The sequence below is a fragment of the Pipistrellus hanaki genome (assembly GCF_964339955.1).
Source record: "Pipistrellus hanaki genome assembly, chromosome: 19".
Taxonomy (NCBI): Eukaryota; Metazoa; Chordata; class Mammalia; order Chiroptera; family Vespertilionidae; genus Pipistrellus; species Pipistrellus hanaki.
Window position 1 is genome coordinate 22,489,816 of NC_140521.1, and position 17,777 is coordinate 22,507,592.

Consider the following 17,777-nt stretch of genomic DNA (forward strand, 5'->3'; position numbering starts at 1 on the left):
GTCAGGGACCAAGGAAGAAATAAAGACCCGAGCGGGCAGGGCGGGCCGAGGACTGACTGCTGGTGACTCACAGAGGCCACGGGAACCCACTGGGCAGACAGGCAAAGGGCAGGCTCCCCAGGTGAAAAGCATATGCCTCCAACACATGCAGCGGCCGGTCCATTCAGAACTTTTCTATTCAATTTACCATTCCACCGCTCAATCCTAGGCCAGCAGGAACCTTTCCAGGTCTCCACGCATCGCTCACGCTTACTCACTCATCTATGCTAACCCGCTCAGAGATCCGACCAGGCACTGACCACACAACACAGCCGCACAGTGACAGGACTTCCCACGCCTCTAGGCCAGCGGTTTCCCAACGTCTCATCTCCTGGCACCAAAAACTAATTACTGCGTTTCTGCAGCACACCCAAAAATATGTTTTTTTGCCAATCTGACAAGAAAAATTGGTATAATTTTGATTCATTCACACTGACAGCTGTTGGTTGTTGACATCTGTTAATTTGACAATCTAAGGGAAAAGAGGTCAGTGTCCCTAACAGTCAGGCACCGCATGTTTTAAAAATCCTCCAGCACACCAGTTGGAAATCACGGCAGTAGACAATGTCATTCTTTCTCTAAGCTTCCAAACAAGAAACTCTGGGTTCATTTTCAACTTATCACGTCTTTCACGCATGTACACTCACTGTAGCCATTGTGTGATGTGGTCCTTATTGTTACTGCAAACTCGGTCAGCGCCCCCCACTTCCTCTCCCTGTCATTGTAAACGGCTCACAGCACGGCCCGCCTCCAGCCCCCGGGCCCTCCTCTGAGGTGGGTCAAGTCTGTTCCACAGCCACACGCCCGGCACAGCCCACACACAGTGCTGTGCACCCAGGCTTGGCCGCAGGCTCCATCTCCCTGGATCGTTCTTCTGTACTTTCTCTCTCTCCTTTTTTAAATAGATTTCAGAGACAGGAAGGGGGAGGGAGAAACAAACATCGACGATGAGAGAGAATCACTGATTGCCTCCTGCACGCCCCCTACGGGGGACTGAGCTCACAACCCCGGCGTGTGCCCTGACAGGAATCAAACCCTGACTCCTGGTTCATGGGCTGCCGCTCAACAGAGCCACGCCGGCCGGGCTATTCCCGCTCTTCAGCCTCCCCTCTCCAGGGAGCAATACCCTTTCCACGCCAACCACGTCTCCCCGTCCCTGAAGTTCCGAGTTTGAAAAGGCAGAAAGCATCCTGAGTGGCAGAGAAGTTCGTAATATAAGTCTCTTGAATGAGTATCACTCCTACACCCAATGGATATTGCTACAAGCTGTCTTACCACTGAAACCACCACTCATCTGGTTTGCTCTCTTTTTTGTCTTTTTTGCCTTCCTTCCTTCCTTCCTTCCTTCCTTCCTTCCTTCCTTCCTTCCTTCCTTCCTTCCTTCCTTCCTTCCTTCCCTCCCTCCCTCCCTCCCTCCCTCCTTTCTTTCTTCCTTCCTTTCTTTCTTTCAATAACCGAACACTCACCCTCTCCTCAGGCTGCCCAAGCCCAGGAGAAGAGACGGCCCTCCCCCTGCTCCGCGCTGCTTGGGAAACTCCCAGGGCTCTCCCTGATAGCTTCACCGACAGACTTACCTTTCGGTTCAATGTAAATTAAGCAACAGTGTTAGGGAAGTAAATTATTAATCTCAGCTAGCTATAATTACTTCCAATTTGTTACTGATATAATCTCTGCTATCACCTTGTCTTCCACAACCAGCAGGGGAAGGACAAAGACAATGACACCAAACGGAGCTTAAATGCTCTTGAAGAGGATTATGTAACCTGTAGGGTCTTAAGCCGTCCTGCTTCTAAGATCTCTAGATAGCTAAACTCTCTGTGGACTGAGTGCCAGAGGCTAGTATTTTAAAACAAAAAAACTGATTTCTAGATTTCTGACACTAAACGTTTTTAATCATACTCAGTAGCCAGTGCTGAGGAGAGAAGGGCTGGCAGACGTCTGTGAAGACTCTTCGAGTCTCTGAGCGGGTCCCCGTCGCCCGATCCCTGAACACTCGGTATGTGTGCACAGGACTCCCCAGCTTTTCGCTCACACACCACTCCACCTGTTGGTCAAACCCTTGAAAGCTTCCCCAATTAAAGGGGAATTTACCAGATGAAACTGAGGAGGAAGTTAAAAAAAAAAAAAAGCTCTAGCCGAAACCGGTTTGGCTCAGTGGATAGAGCGTTGGCCTGCGGACTGAAAGGTCCAGGGCACATCCCCAGTGGGAGGTGTGCAGGAGGCAGCTGGTTGATGTTTCTCTCTCATCGACGTTTCTAACTCTCTATCCCTCTCAATTCTTCTCTGTGTAAAAATCAATAAAGTATATTAAAAAAAAAAAAAAAAAGCTCTAGATTTAGTTCAAGAAAATTTTGAAGTTCCTTCTTAATATTAATGCTTCTTAGTATAACCCTGAAAATATACATCATGCCTGGCCCTAAAACAACCACATTTACCATTCTGTTTTCACTCTAAATTAATTGCAAAGAAACACTCATTTAAAAAGCATGACTACCAAATCACTGCCTACAAGATGATTTCTGATTCTGCAGAGAAGTCTGGAAAAATAATTTCTACATCAGAGAAAAACCTATCTGAGAATGTTAAAGACCGCGGCTAGAAAGCTACATTTATATAAGAGGAGAAAACAAGTCAGCACACACAGTCACAAATCTGAAAAACAATTAAAAAGCTCAAAGGCCCCCCCTTTTATCATAAATCTTTATTGTTCATATTATTACAAAAGTTCCTCATTTTTTTCCCCTCCACCAGGTTCCCACCCCACCCTCTGCCCTTTCCCCACCCCCCATTGTTCTCATCCATAGGTGCACAGTTTATGTTCAGTCTCTTCCCGCACCCCCCCACTCCCCTTTTCCCTGAGAATCGTCAGTCCACTCCCCTTCCATACCTCTGATTCTATTATATTTAACAGTTAATATTTTTCATCAGGTTTTTTAATTTCCTTGGTTTTTAGATTCACTTGTTGATAGTTACATATCTTTATTTTCTTCCTCTTCCTAAAGAACCCTCTTCAGCAATTCATATAATTCTGGTTTAGCGGTGATGAACTCCTTTAGCTTTTTTTTATTTGTGAAGTTCTTTATCTGGCCTTCGATTCTGAGTGATAGCTTGGCTGGGTAGTGTATTTTTGGCTGTAGGTTCTTGCTATTCATCACCTTGATCTGAATCTGCTAGCAGAGAGACCTATTAGTCCTGGGTGGGTGATTATTTTTATTTTTTTAAAATATATTTTATTGAATTTTTACAGAGAGGAAGGGAGATAGCCAGAAACATCGATGAGAGAACATCGATCAGTTGCCTCTTGCACCCCCTCCCCCACTGGGGATGTGCCTGCAACCAAGGTACATGCCCTTGACCGGAATCGAACCCGGGATCCTTCAGTCCGCAGGCCGATGCTCTATCCACTGAGCAAAACCGGCCTCGGCCTGGGTGGGTGATTATTGCTTTACTAGAGGACTGGTGCAGGAAATTCATGCACGGGGGAAGAGGGTTCCATTCAGACCAGCCTGCACCTCTCCAATCCAGGGCCCCTTGGGGGTTGTCCGACCGCTTGTTTAGGCCTCGGGCCCAAACAGGCAGTCGGACATCCCTCTCACAATCCTGGACCTCTGGCTCCAAATCACTCCTGACTGCCTGGTCTCCCCTAACTGCAAACTCCCCCGCCCCCACTCTGCTGGCCTGGTCACCCCTTATTGCACCCCCTGCCAGCCTAGTCACCCCACATTGTCCCCCTGCTAGCCTAATTACCCCCAACTGCCGGCCTGGTCACCCCTCACAGTCTGCTGTTCAGTTGTTTGTTCATCCCTCACTAACCCCTCTGCCAGCCTGGTTGTAGGCAGCTGTCTTTGTGAGGGTGTGATGGTCAATTTGCATATTATCACTTTATTATATAGCTGTTTACTCCAGGTGAAAAAGTGGCACCTGAAGCTTCATCGTCTCATTTCACATAACGTTTGTGTAGGTGGAGTAAAGTAAGTGCTCAATTTATACCTGTGCTATTAATCCAATCATTCTGCTACAGAAATCAAGAGGTGATCTCAGGAAAAGTCACACCCCTGCCACGGCATCCCTCTCAACACCAGAATACTAGCACCCAAAGCGGACAGCACCCTCTCCCACCGGCGGGCGGCAGCTCGGGGGACTCCTGGATGCAATGTCTGCTTCTCAGCTCACTCTTTCCAACCTCCAGACGCAGTGAAGCACCAAACACCAATTCCTAAGAACACCGAAAGCACCGACACTCCATTTGGGAAACGTAGCAGTTCTGACAACCACTTGAACACTTTAAACACTGGCTTCAGAATGCTTACACGCACAGTGGGCACTAGAGTACTGACGCAGATGATCACAGTAAACATTTTTATACGGCAATGTATGATGCTAAAATACCACCAAAGTTGTCGGAAATCAGCAAAGGTGAATCCCAGCAGGGAGCAGGCACTGGTGACTTTGACTCAGCCCTCCCATCCTGAGTCATTAAAGACTGTATGTCAGTCTGAAGGTTAATCTCCCTGGAACCTCAAGGAACCGCTTTTGACTTTGAATATTTGGTATATGATAAGCTCTCAAAAAAAATTTGAATAACAACTATGACAACAAATATATATAAACAAATGATATATAGTTACAAATATATATGCTTAAAACTTTTAAGTTATCAAACAGTAAAATTGAGAGTTGTTCTTTAGATGTATGATTCTGTGAATTCTAACCATTTTATAGAACTACCACCACACTCAGTGTATGGAACAGCTGTACCACACCAATAAAATCCCTGTGTTATTTCTTTATATTCATAGAACCACAGCAACCACTCATCTATTCTCAATCACTATGATTTTATCTTCTTAAGCAAAAAACATATTTAAAAATAAATATGTCATATGTTTTTTAAAAAGTACCTTTTTCTGTAATTATCACCTTTGATTAAAATAACATGCCATTCAAATATAATTTTACAGAGCTTACAATCCACTCTATAGCTTCTTCCCTATTAATATGCAGTTTCTTAGAGTTTATTCATTAATTAATTTCATACATATAAATTTCAAGTCCTTACACTGGTTAAAATAACTTATGAGAGAAAAAAATATCTTGAAATAGAAGGCAAGATTTTAGTTTCCCTTAGGTTTAAAATTTCTTCTCTATTAAGAATATATTATTGATTCTGGATTACAAGGGGAGAAATAGAATTTAAAATCCTTTTTGTTAAATTCTATCCAATTTGGCCATGAGCGGAACAGCATCCTTGGTTTTGAACTGTTGAGAAGAGGCAAACTCAGACACCAAGTGGTCTAGTGGTGACTGGTGCTGGCCTGGGTGGGGGTGGGCCCGGGGGAAGTGACTGTTACTGGGCATGTGTTTTAAAGCTGCGGTCGCTAACTTTTCGGAACTCGCGGACCACCGGTTGGCAACTGGTTTTAGAGGTTGGGTGATAAAAATGCACTAAAATCGACTGTAGTGATGGTTGTACAACTCTGTGATTATACCAAAACCCACTGAGTCATACACTTTAAATAGGTAAATTGTATGTGGTATGCATGTGAATTATACCTTAAAAAAGGTCTTCTTAAAAAACCTTTAAAATGTGGGTAAAAATAATAAAAAATTCAATGATACGTAACACTCACTACCTTTGGATTCCTAACATTCATGGTAATCAAAGGAAGTATGACTGATACACAGATAGCAGAGGAAGGGGGACCCAATTTAACTACCTATAAACTATACTGGAGTTTAACTTACCACATGTTAGTTACTCACCGTCCATGAGAAGCCAGTGGCCAGTGAGAACCCAGATGAGGACCAGCATGACAGACAGGGAGAAGGACAGGAGCTCAGCAGCAGTGAAACGTCCACAGCAACCGAAGGAAATCCTGGGAACACATGACATTTAGTGGCCTAACGAGCAATACATTTCATTCCCTAACCAAGCTCTCTTCTGGTTCTTCATGATCCGAGTTCACTAGGGCCAGATTAGAGTAGGAGGCAAGTATCTATACACCTGGCTATAAAAATAACCAAACCTCTTAAACTACAGAGAGATCAGAGAATTATATTTCTGAACCCATCTGATAATATACTTTAAAAAAAATGTATTCCACTGAGCCAAACCAGCTAGGGCTGATAATGTACTTTTTATCCCAAATTATCAACATGGGTTTTTAGAAGTTGAAAGTGACAACATCAATCTTTGAAGATTCTAAGTACAGGGGAAATACTATTATACGAGGAAGACATTGAAGAATGTTAATTCAATTCATTTAGCAAGGATGAATTAATACTTATAAGATAATGAGTGGCCCGGTGCACAAAATTTGTGCATGAGGGTGGGATGTGTGTGTGGGGGGTATCCCTCAGCCCGGCCTGCACCCTCTCCAATATGGGTGTCCTACTGCCGGTTTACAGGGAATGGGTCTAAACCGGCAGTCGGACATCCCTCTCGCAATCTGGGACTGCTAGCTCCTAACCGCTCACATGCCTGCCTACCTGCCTGCCCCTAACCACTCTGCAAACCGGCTTGTTCGCCCTCAAATGCCCCTTCTGCTGGCCTGCTCACCTCCAACTGCCCCCCTGTTGGCCTGCTCGCTCCCACCTTTCCTCCCCACTGGCCTGCTCGCTCCAACTTCCCCGCTGCTGGCCTGCTCACTCCAAATTGCCCCCTACTGCTGTCCTGATCACCCCCAACTGGCCCCCACTGACAGCCTGCTTGCCCCCAACTGGCCCCCCTGCTAGTCTTCTCATTCCCAACTGCTCCCCACCCCCCGCCGGCTGATCACCCACAACTGCCTTCCCCCTTGACCTCTAACCGTCTCTACCTCAGCTCCACACCATGATTTTGTCCAGAAGAACACCAGGTCTCCTAGTCTAATTAGCATATTGTCCTTTTATTAGTATAGAGGCCTGCTGCATGGGTGGGGGCTGGCTGGTTTGCCCTGAAGGGTGTCCTGGATCAGGGTGGGGGTTCTCTTGGGGCATGGGGGCGGCCTGCGTGAGGGGCTGAGGGCTGTTTTCAGGCTGGTCACACCCCCTTCAGGGTGGTGGTCCCCACTGGGGTGCCTGGCCAGCCAGGGTGAGGGGCTGAGGACTGTTTTCAGGCTGGCCATGCCCCCCAGCGACCAAGGCTCCCAGCCCTTCCTTTTTATTTTCTCCAGCCACTCCTTGAGCAGCAGCCAGGGCAGGCGGGCGGGAAGTTTGGCTTCCTCTGTTACCGGGGGCAACCCAAGCCCCCTGCTCACTCCAACGCTGTGGCCACTGCCATCTTTGTTGGGTTAATTTGCATACTCTCTCCTGATTGGCTGGTGGTATGCGTAGCAGAGGGATGGTCAATTTGCATGTTTCTCTTTTATTAGTGTACATAAATCTACCTGATTATCACCAATTCCTGGGAATATTAGCTGCCCCAAGTGATTGTTTCCTAAGTGCATACAGCATCTCCACCAACAACAGACTTCTGTTTCCATGGAGCAATAGCTGTGGGAGTTAAGGTGTGAACGATAGGATTAAACCTAAGTGATTCTAGGTCACCCAAGATAAAAGAAAAGAATGTCAGAATATTCCACTAACTCACTAGTAAAAGAATGAAAGTGTTGCTTTAAAAAGGAAAAGTCTCACCTTTCAATAAGCTAAGAAGGAAGCATATTACAATGACTCTGACTTCCTAGCATTTGTTTGTATTCCCTCTGCTATGAAAAGGCGCAAAAGGAAATGCTACCATCTTCCAATTTTAAAAACCAAACATCTCACTCCCCCGTTCTCTAGCGTGTGAGCTCCAGGCAATACAAGAATAAGACAGACAGACCTAGCCCTGGCCAGGCGGCTTAGTCAGCACCGTCCAATATGCAAAGGCTGTGGGTTTAACCCCGGTCAGGGCACATACAAGAAGTAACTAATGAATGAATAAATAAGTGGAACAAATCTCTCTCAAATCAGTAAAAGTTAAAAAAACATTAGACGCCTAATAATGCTAATAAGCGTGGGGGAAATTACAAGTTTATAATTTAGAGGAAATTTCCAACTTACTTGTTCTGAGGTGAACAGGGTCTTGTTAAATACTGGCACATCGGGAGAAGAAGAAAAGCAAAAGCTATCGTTGCAAGAACTACAGAGAGAAAATGTATAAATTTTGTTGTGTGTGATTTATTTTTCCATTATAAAAAATGGCAATGATTTATGGAAACTTAATCATTTCCCAGAAACTTTTCTTGGCAAGTAGATACAATCAAATTAACCAGAGAAGAAGTATTTTCCTTTAGCGTCGCAGATAAGCTCTTTACAAAAAAAAAAAAAAAAAAAAAAAAAAGTGCCTGATTTGAATGAAGTAGGGGAGGCATAGGTAGATTTTCTCATTTTATTCTATCTCAACAACAAAAGATAAATAGCGGGCCATGGTATCATCCCCTAACAAGTCTAGCATTTTGTTCATATATTACACATTTCCATCATTGCTTAGCTTAAACACTGATCAGAGCGCGGACAGTTGAATTACCTTGATTAGATATCAGTGTTTCTACCTGTGGAAACGTCAGGAAGGGTTGCCAATGACCACTGAGCCAAACTGGGCTTTCTGGTAACCGACCAGACAAGGAGCCACAGCAAAGTGATCCTGTCCTGGTGTCATAAAGCTCACGAGGTTTCAATCCCCGGCCTTGTGTTAAGATGATGTCGGCAGGTTTGAACTATGTGGCTCAAGTGGCTCAAGGAGGAGTGAGGGGAGGGAAAGCCAGACTTATAAAGAAACTCTTGATGAATGGCACAGTGTATATAGTAAATCTTAACTTTTGAATGATGATAAAAAATGGTGAACACACTTCCTTTTAGATTAATGTTAATAGACAGAAATTAATTTACCTGCTGTACATATTGTAAAGACTACTTGAACTGAGTCAAAGAAGAAGAACATAACTAGGAGAGAGACAGATGCTCCGATTGGAAGGAACAGGGCCTGGGTAGAGTCAATAGTTTGGATACCTAAAAGAGAGAAAAAGGGACATATTAACTATAGCATGCCAGGTACGTTAGACGCAATAACTTATTAGAATGCAGACAATCTAGGGACTGGTAATAAGGTATAGATTCTGTGGGTCTCCCAAATCTCTCTTGCCCGATACGATTATAAACTACTTGCTCTTCTTAGAACGCCTTCATTCTAGTAGCTGCTCAAAAAATATCGATACTTGTTGAACTGAGGTACTAACGATCTGGTGACAGAGTGCCAAGAACAAAAACAGAAACGAAATCAAGAACTTTCAAAGGTAGTAAGCATTCAGATTTGCCAATCTGAGTACATGTGGGGTCCTGTGTATAGGCTTGGTAAAAGGCAGTTTAAACCACTGACTGAAATTATTTCTCATCATCTGGGGTTCAATGTACTGATGTTAACAATCTTCCTCACTGTTGCTAACAGTTGAGGACTGACTGGGGGTGGGGAAAGGGAGAGAACATAACATCTGAAAACAGCAAATCAGAAAAATTATCTTATGGGAACATTTTAAGGAACAAATAGTAAGTATGTAGCACAGTGGTTCTCTGTCCTTGGCTGATCATCAGAATCACCTTGGGGAGCTTAAAAACAATTACAATGCCCAGGCCTAAGTCCAGATGAACATAACTAGACACAAAAGGTTGCAATTATCAACCAACATTTAAAAATTGTTTTCGGTAAACTTACCCATCCCCAAGAACATTATTTAGGGATTTTGGTGAAATAAAACATTAAATATTTCTACAAAACAAAATTGCTTCTATTAGCTGGGTGTATGAGTCAAATAATTCACTTAGGAAGAATGATCTACAATATATGTCAAGACAAACAGAACCCCCAGAGCATTGGCCTGCAAACTGAAGGTCCTGGGTTCGATTCCAGTCAAGGGCACATGCCAGTGTTGTGGGCTTGATCCCCAGCAGGGGGTGTGCAAGAGACAGCCGATCAATGATTTTTTTCTCATCACTGATGTTTCTTTTTTTCTTTTTTCTTTTCTTTTCTTTTCTTTTAAATATATTTTATTGATTTTTTACAGAGAGGAAGGGAGGGAGATAGAGAGCCAGAAACGTTGATGAGAGAGAAACATCGACCAGCTGCCTCCTGCACATTCCCCACCCGGGGATGTGCCCGCAGCCAATGTACATGCCTTTGACCGGAATCTAACCCGGGACCCTTCAGTCCGCAGACTGACGCTCTACCACTGAGCCAAACCGGCCTCAGCTCTTTTTTTTATTTAAAAAATATATATATTTTATTGACTTTTTAACAGAGAGGAAGGGAGAGAGATAGAGAGTTAGAAACATCAATCAGCTGCCTCTTGCACACTCCCCACTGGGGATGTCTCTGCAACAGAGGTACATGCCCTTGACCGGAATCGAACCTGGGACCCTTCAGTCCGCAGGCCGATGTTCTATCCACTGAGCCAAACAAGTTAGGGCTCATCATTGATGTTTCTATCTCTATCTCTCTCTTCCTCTCCCTTCCTCTCTGAAATCAATAAAATCTATCAATCCATCAATAATTATCCCCAGCCAGTTTGTCTCAGTGGGTAGAGCATCGGAAATGTTCAATTCCCAGTCAGGACACACACCCAGGTTGCGGGCTCAATCCTCAGTAAGGGGCGTGCAGGAGGCAGCCTATCAATGATTCTTTCTCATCACTGATGTTTCTCTCTCTCTCTCTCTCTCTCTCCCCCCCCTTCCTCTCTAAAATCAATAAAAATATATTTAAAAAAAAAAAAAAAAAAAAAAAAAGGACAAACAGAAATGACCTGGAGAAGAAGTCTATGCTATATGTCAGTATAGCACATGGATCATTTGGTGGAGCTGGGGGGAGGGGGTAGCTTACGGACATTTATAAGACAAAACTCTATGAAATCTCTAACTATATTTCACTTAGTTTTGTGGTATTTGTTTTTAGTGTTCTACAATAGGAAACTACAAAATTTTAGGTGCTTTTCACAACAGAAAATAATGGTTTCTCAAATGAATGATTTTTATTATAAGGTAATAAAAACAAATCTTTTAAAAAAAAATCTATAAATCTTAAAATACATCCGCTTTTTTTTGTAAAATGAAGCATCATATAGTCTACAGATTAATTATATTCGTTTAAAATATGAACAGAAAAATTAAATGGCTGGCTAGAACAAAGACTATTTAGTAAGTCAGGCATGAGAAGTATTTGTTTATAATAAGTCTAAATTTTAGAAATTCATTTTGCAATTAAAATGCAAAACTGAATACAAAGAGCCTTTCTGGAATTGGACTGAATGCAGCTTTTCTTCTGAGAGCACAGACTGCTAACTGGGGAGTTAGACACTGCTCTCCCCGTGTGCTGTAAAGAAGGGTGCCCACGAGAGCTACCGAACAGCAATGGCACATGACAAGCTGAGCTCCTTTAGCTGCCAACAATATGCTACCTAAGACAGTGCACACAGCTCCAATACAGCACTTCTAAAGGTCTGTAGAAACGGTCCTGAGGGCAAGGAGCTAGTAATTAAAAATTTCAGCCAAAATCCAGGGACATCAAAACAAAACAGCAAACAGATCAGCCATAACTAGGAGGACTTAAGTGCAGCTGCATTATATTAAAACCCCAAACCAACAAAAGAAAAATGCCTGGTGTTAGAATTACAAATCATGTACAGAGACATTTTTAGCACTCAGCGAACGTGGCTATAGGCTAATTATATGTCTGGTCATAAACGGACATCAAGCAATACACCAGTGTACTGCTGATAATTAAGAAAGTTACTGATTTTGTACCTCCAAGAGAGAAGCACGCTTTAACCAAGTATTTACTGAACACCTATTATATAGTAGGCAACATGAGGAATTTCGAAAAGTCGTTTCCAGATCTTACAAAGTGCAGAGTGTAGATGGGGGGATAAAGATGTATGTCCCTATCAATGAAGAGAATTTCAACTGTATGTTTCCATCAATCCTCAGTTAAAATGAACTATATGGGAAACCTAGTAAAGGACTTCACATTACTAGGAAATGGGAAGGGAAGGGCACTTAAAAGCCCACTTACTACTAATTAAATGAAGGACTGATGTACCAGGGTAGAAATCTTTATATAACTTCTTGGGACAGGTGTAGTGATGAGAAAGAGCAAGAGGGGGAAAGTCAGAGGACCGTGAGGGACCTTGCCCTCTCCCTGCGAACTGTGACTGTAAAGCACGGAGGCCGGAGCAGACTGAGGAGCACAGCGCCGCCCCAGGCGGGACAGAACCTGGCCACCAGGAACTTTTCCTGTGCCTCCTCCTCACTCATTCTCCCCCTGCAAAGGGCCAGCTGCCTTTCCCGATTCCTCCTCCTTCGCTTTATTTTATATGTTTTCTACCCAAGCATGGACCTTAACATACTAATATATACTATTTATCTTGCCTGTTTTTTTAAAGTTATATATACATGGAATTATGTAATTTGTATTTCTGTGTGTCTGGCTTCTTGCACTCAACAATGTGAGAAATATCCATGCTGTTATGCCTAGCTGTAGTTTACTAATTTTCATATCTTGATCCTTATTTATTTTGGGAGTAAGCAAATACAACCTTTAAGAAACCTCTATCACTCTTTTCTTCAAATGGTTCAGAATATTCTTGCCAAAATTTTTGTTTTTATAAAGATTTTAAAATTGATTTTTAGAGAGAGAAGGGAGAGCGAAACATCGATCTTAGCTGCCTCCTGCACGCCCCCTACTGGGGATGGAGCCCGAAACCAGGGCATGTGCGCTGGCGGGAATCAAACTAGCAATCTTTCATTGGTGGGACAATGTCCCACCAACTGAGGCGCGCTGGCCAGGGCTCTTGCCAAAATTTCAACACTAAATCCATATCTTCCTTTTCTTATAAGCTTCCCCCCAATCTTACACTGCTGCTCATTTGTGACTTCTTCCATCTCTTTAGCACCTACACAATCTCTTCTATTCCTCTGTTCATCGTTCAGGCGATCACTTCTTTGATTTTTTGATAAATGCATGCCACTCCTCCTGCCATCCCTTCAATCTGGAATGGTGGCATGCTCCATCATCAGGTACTGGCCTTCTCTGCGGGGTCATTTCTTTCCTTATGTGGAGGGTGGACTGCATTCTAGCTTAACCTGTGCTGATCTCTGTGATATCCATGGCCCAGAATAGGCACTGAAGAAATACATTTGTTGAGGATAATTCAGCATAACATAGGAGGTAGACTTAAGAAAATGACCATTTAGCCGAAACCGGTTTGGCTCAATGGATAGAGCGTCGGCTTGGGGACTGAAAGGTCCCGGGTTCGATTCCGGTCAAGGGCATGTACCTTGGTTGCGGGCATATCCCCGGTAGGGGGTGTGCAAGAGGCAGCTGATCGATGACTCTCTCTCATCGATGTTTCTAACTCTCTATCTCTCTCCCTTCCTCTCTGTACAAAATCAATAAAATATATTTAAAAAAAAAAAAAAAAAAAAAAGAAAATGACCATTTAAACAACCATTTCCTGTTTTTTTTTTCATGCTGATTAATAATGAAAATTTAAAAACTGATGTTGCAGGTATCTTCTTTCCACTGAATGGACTAACTTAACCATGTATTTGAGGATAAATTGTATTTAATTTTTTTTTTTAATAAGCAGAGTGTTTATTTTTTTAAAATTACTTTTAAAAAGTTGTTTACAGAGATGTGGGTTTACATAACTTGGCGACATTTAAAAATGTACAGGCTATTTCATATTATTGCACTTAATCTTTAATAATGTAAGGCATTTTATTTTACATAAATAATTATATCAAACAACAGGTGTGGTGCCAATTGTGCTGCAATGTAGAACAGATTTATAATCTGGTGTAAGTACATCATTTGCATATATGCTATATAACACAGGATTTTTAAGAGTTTCAAGAGTATAAAGTGATTTGGCTTAAAATGTTGATAGATAGCAAAGCTGCTAATAATTTAACCTGAGAATTAGATCTCGACACTGGGTTTTACCTGGTTCCTGGTAATTTATTGGTATGGCATTCTACCTCCTATAAGGATCTATGTTATAAGTTTAAAAAAAGACTCATACTTAAATGATTCTACTTACTGCATTTATCATGCCCACTTTATACTACTGGGGACAACACATTTAACTGGGGAAAAATGGGCAAGTATGACTTCACTGGTGGGATATTACAGTAACTAGAGAAACTGAAGAAGAGAGTAAGTGATCTCCAATTTAACCTCCAAGGTCCTCCATTTTTCTTTCTAACGTTGTATTAGATCCCGGTATTTCCCCGATTCAGGGCGATGTTAACCTGCAGCCACACTCGCTCTCCGTGCCTGTGCTATGTCCTTGCCACCGGAACGACTTCTCCCCCAATTCAAGTTTCAAGTCAAACTCACCTTTTCTAGGACAGAGAGTCCCTCACTAATCTGACTCACTGTTGCTCACCCTGACTTGCTTTTCTCTTCACACTTCAAAAAATGTACTTTTAATTGATTTCAGAGAGGAAGGGAGGAGAGATAGAAATCTCAATGATGAGAGAGTGTCATGGATTGACTGCCCTCAGCATGCCCCACACCAGGGACTGAGCCCACAACCCATGGGAATAGAACCGGGACCTCTTGGTTCATGGGTCTACACTCAACCACTGAGCAACACCAGCTGGGTTCCCTTCCCTCTCTTTGTATATAAATGTCAAAATGACTTTAAGTACCTCTGGTACTGCCTCTGATCTGTTGATAGTAAGTGCTTGTTCGGAAGGATTCGTAGGCCATGCTAAGGGTCAGAAGTATTACTGTGGGTACAAGATGGGGAGCAGTGTTTGCTACGTCTGTCTTAGCTTTTATCTTTGGAAACCATTTTGCCCACACTACCCCAGGGCAGCTTGGGAACCAGCTCTTACACTTTTGTATCTTTCAATATACTTAGCAGAATGCTGAATGCATAGTAGATATCCAATACTAATCTCTTAATATTATCAAACCAAATCTCCTTATTTCTAATTCATTTTGTTTTTATAATAAACATTACCAATATTCTACCACTATATAGAGGTACAATTTATAAAATTCACTCGTTTGAGTGTATAATTCATTTTTTGTTGTGAACTGAACAAGTGTGAAGCCATCCCCATAAGACAGCTTTAGAACTCTCATCCCCTCAGCAGGATGTCCTCCCACCAGGCGAGCGCCCATTCCCACCCTGGGCCCAGGAACCGCTAATCTTTGTTCTGCCTGTGTTTGCTTTTCTGGACATTTCACATAAATGACTCATACAATATGTCTTCTCTTCTGTCTGGCTTCTTTTACTTATCACAGTGTTCTGAGTTTCATCCATAGTACAGCGTGTACTTCATTCTTTTCATGCCGAACAGCATTTCATGTATAAATGGACCATATTCTGTTAATCCATTCACTATCTTATGGATCTTTGACTTGTTTCTACTTTTTGGCTATTATGAATAATGTTGCTGAGCATTTGCCATATAGCACAGTTCTGTGTATTTTTTTAAACAAGTATTCTTATAGAATCTTAAATTCAGAAGAGATACAGTACTTAGTTTTTACAAGTACTTCAAGTAGCTATCTTTAAGAGTCACTGAGTGAATTTATGATTCATTAACAAAATTATCAGCCTCAACAAAATATTGAAATGAAGTCATAAACGGGCAGATAGTCATCCATCTTGCTTATCTTTGGGAAGATAAAGAACTCCAGCACCAAGCTTTTAGGCAGGAGTTAAAAGCAGCACACAGGCAATCAGTAGCTCAGATTCAAAACATAATAACCTAACAAACTATACCACACAGATTAGATTTTGTTACAGCAAACGTACATCTTGAGCCCAGGGGATGAACTGGGTTATAGAAATAATCACGTTGAAATGACGACACGCACGAAAGTTAACTGACATAAGGCGCCTTACTATTATTGCTGCTGTTGCCACTGAAAGAACCCGAAGAACTGTTACTGTCTTTCTCTTTATCTTGATTTTCAAAGTCCATATTAAGGGACCTGTGGAAAAATTGGATAGGTAGTTTTAGTTTTGCTTTAGAAAGAAGTAGGTTTTAAAAAGTCAGTAACAAACAGTATTTTTAAAAGCTAAGGTGTCAGGAGAGAAAGGAAGGTCTCTTTTGACCAATTCTGCAAAATAGTTCTTGCCACTTTTCAAAAACAATCTACATTCCTTCCAATAGGTCAGAGTTCAAGAGTTTTAAAAGCGCCCCACTGTGGCCGAATCTTCCAGCACATCCTTAATGACTTCCGTATGCGATAAACACCTAGAGGGAGAAATGCCGGGTCAAAGGGCAAGCGCAATTTGAGGCTTTTATACCACGCAACCACCTCCAGAATGGCTGGCCCGTTTACTCTATACCGTGTCAGCTTTCTCAACAGCACACACCAGTTTCTATTAGACCCGGGACTGTTCCAGATACTGGAAGGACAATAAAGAGTAAACAGGCTTTACACGGAAAGAGGGAGAGACTGACCACAAACAAGAGAAGTGTGTTAAGCACATGGCCTATTGATGGCGGAGCTAAGGAAAAAGGGCAGGAGATGGAGAGGTTAGGCTGGAAGTTTTAAATAGGGCGGGCGGGGAAGGCCTCATTGGTGTGACTGCTGAGTGAAGACCGGAAGGAAGTTTGTCAGTATGGGGGACTAAAAATGCTACTTCTGTTTCAATTTAGACTTCTTTAACTGAACAATTTTATGAATATGAGCTTGCCCACTTACTTCTTTGTGAACCACCTGTTCAAGTGCTTAGTTATTTTCTGTTCTTACAGAGGGTTTTGTGTCCAAAAGAACTTTCTGTTCCTGTGCTGATGGAAATGTTTTGCATCTATGCTGACCAATGTGGTAACATTACCACAGGAGCACCTGAAACGTGGGAGTGCACTGAGGTACTGAATTTAAATGTAAAGAATTTGAGAGCTGCTGAAGCCGGTTTGGCTCAGTGGATAGAGCGTTGGCCCGTGGACTGAAAGGTCCCAGGTTCGATTCCAGTGAGGGGCATGCACCTTGGTTGCGGCACATCCCCAATGGGGGTGTGCAGGAGGCAGCTGGTCGATGTTTCTCTCTCATCGATGTTTCTAGCTCTCTGTCCCTCTTTCTTTCTCTTTGTAAAAATCTATTAAAAAAAAAAAAAAGAATTTGAGAGCTAAAACTATAAAACTTTTATACAAAAACATGGGGTTAAATCTTTGTGACCTTGGATTTGTTCAAGCCATTATTGCATTGCTGGTTTTCTGACCATTTGTTCTATTCATTATTGGGGGGGGGGGGGGGGGAGGGGTATTGAAATCTTCAGCTACACTTATGGATTAATTTCACTTTTTGGTTCTATAAGCTTCTGCTTCATGTATTTATTTAAGATATTTTAATAGGTGTATAAACATTTAGGATTACATCTTGTGCATAATTTATCCTGTTATCATTATTAAACAACCTTCTTTGTAGTAATACTTGCTGTGAAAGTTGCTTTGTCTGATATTAATATAGCCAATCCAGCTTCCCTTTGATGAGTAGAAGCAAGGTTATCTTTTTTTAAAATGTATTTTATTGATTTTTTAGAGAGAGGAAGAGAGAGAGACAGAGAGTTAGAAACATCGATGAGAGAATCATCAATCAGCTGCCTCTTGCACACACACCTTGGGGATGTGCCCGCAACCAAGGTACGTGCCCTTGACTGGAATCGAACCTGGGACCTTTCAGTCCGCAGGCAGACACTCTATCCACTGAGCCAAACCAGTTTTGGGGCAAGGTTATCTTTTCTCAATCTTTCACTCCAAGT

At 42.4% G+C, this 17,777-nt stretch overlaps 1 protein-coding gene across 1 annotated transcript in view; it reads right to left on the minus strand.

Annotated features, from left to right (window-relative positions):
* SPPL3 (signal peptide peptidase like 3) overlaps positions 1–17,777 on the minus strand; it is a 103,335-nt gene that overhangs the window by 12,390 nt on the left and 73,168 nt on the right. Inside the window, exons 3-6 of the mRNA XM_084868334.1 lie at positions 15,912–16,000; positions 8,890–9,009; positions 8,062–8,140; positions 5,803–5,915 (exon numbers count right to left, since the gene is read on the minus strand). Coding sequence (XP_084724460.1) covers positions 5,803–5,915; positions 8,062–8,140; positions 8,890–9,009; positions 15,912–16,000 — 401 coding nt within the window. The remainder of the gene's footprint in view (positions 1–5,802; positions 5,916–8,061; positions 8,141–8,889; positions 9,010–15,911; positions 16,001–17,777) is intronic.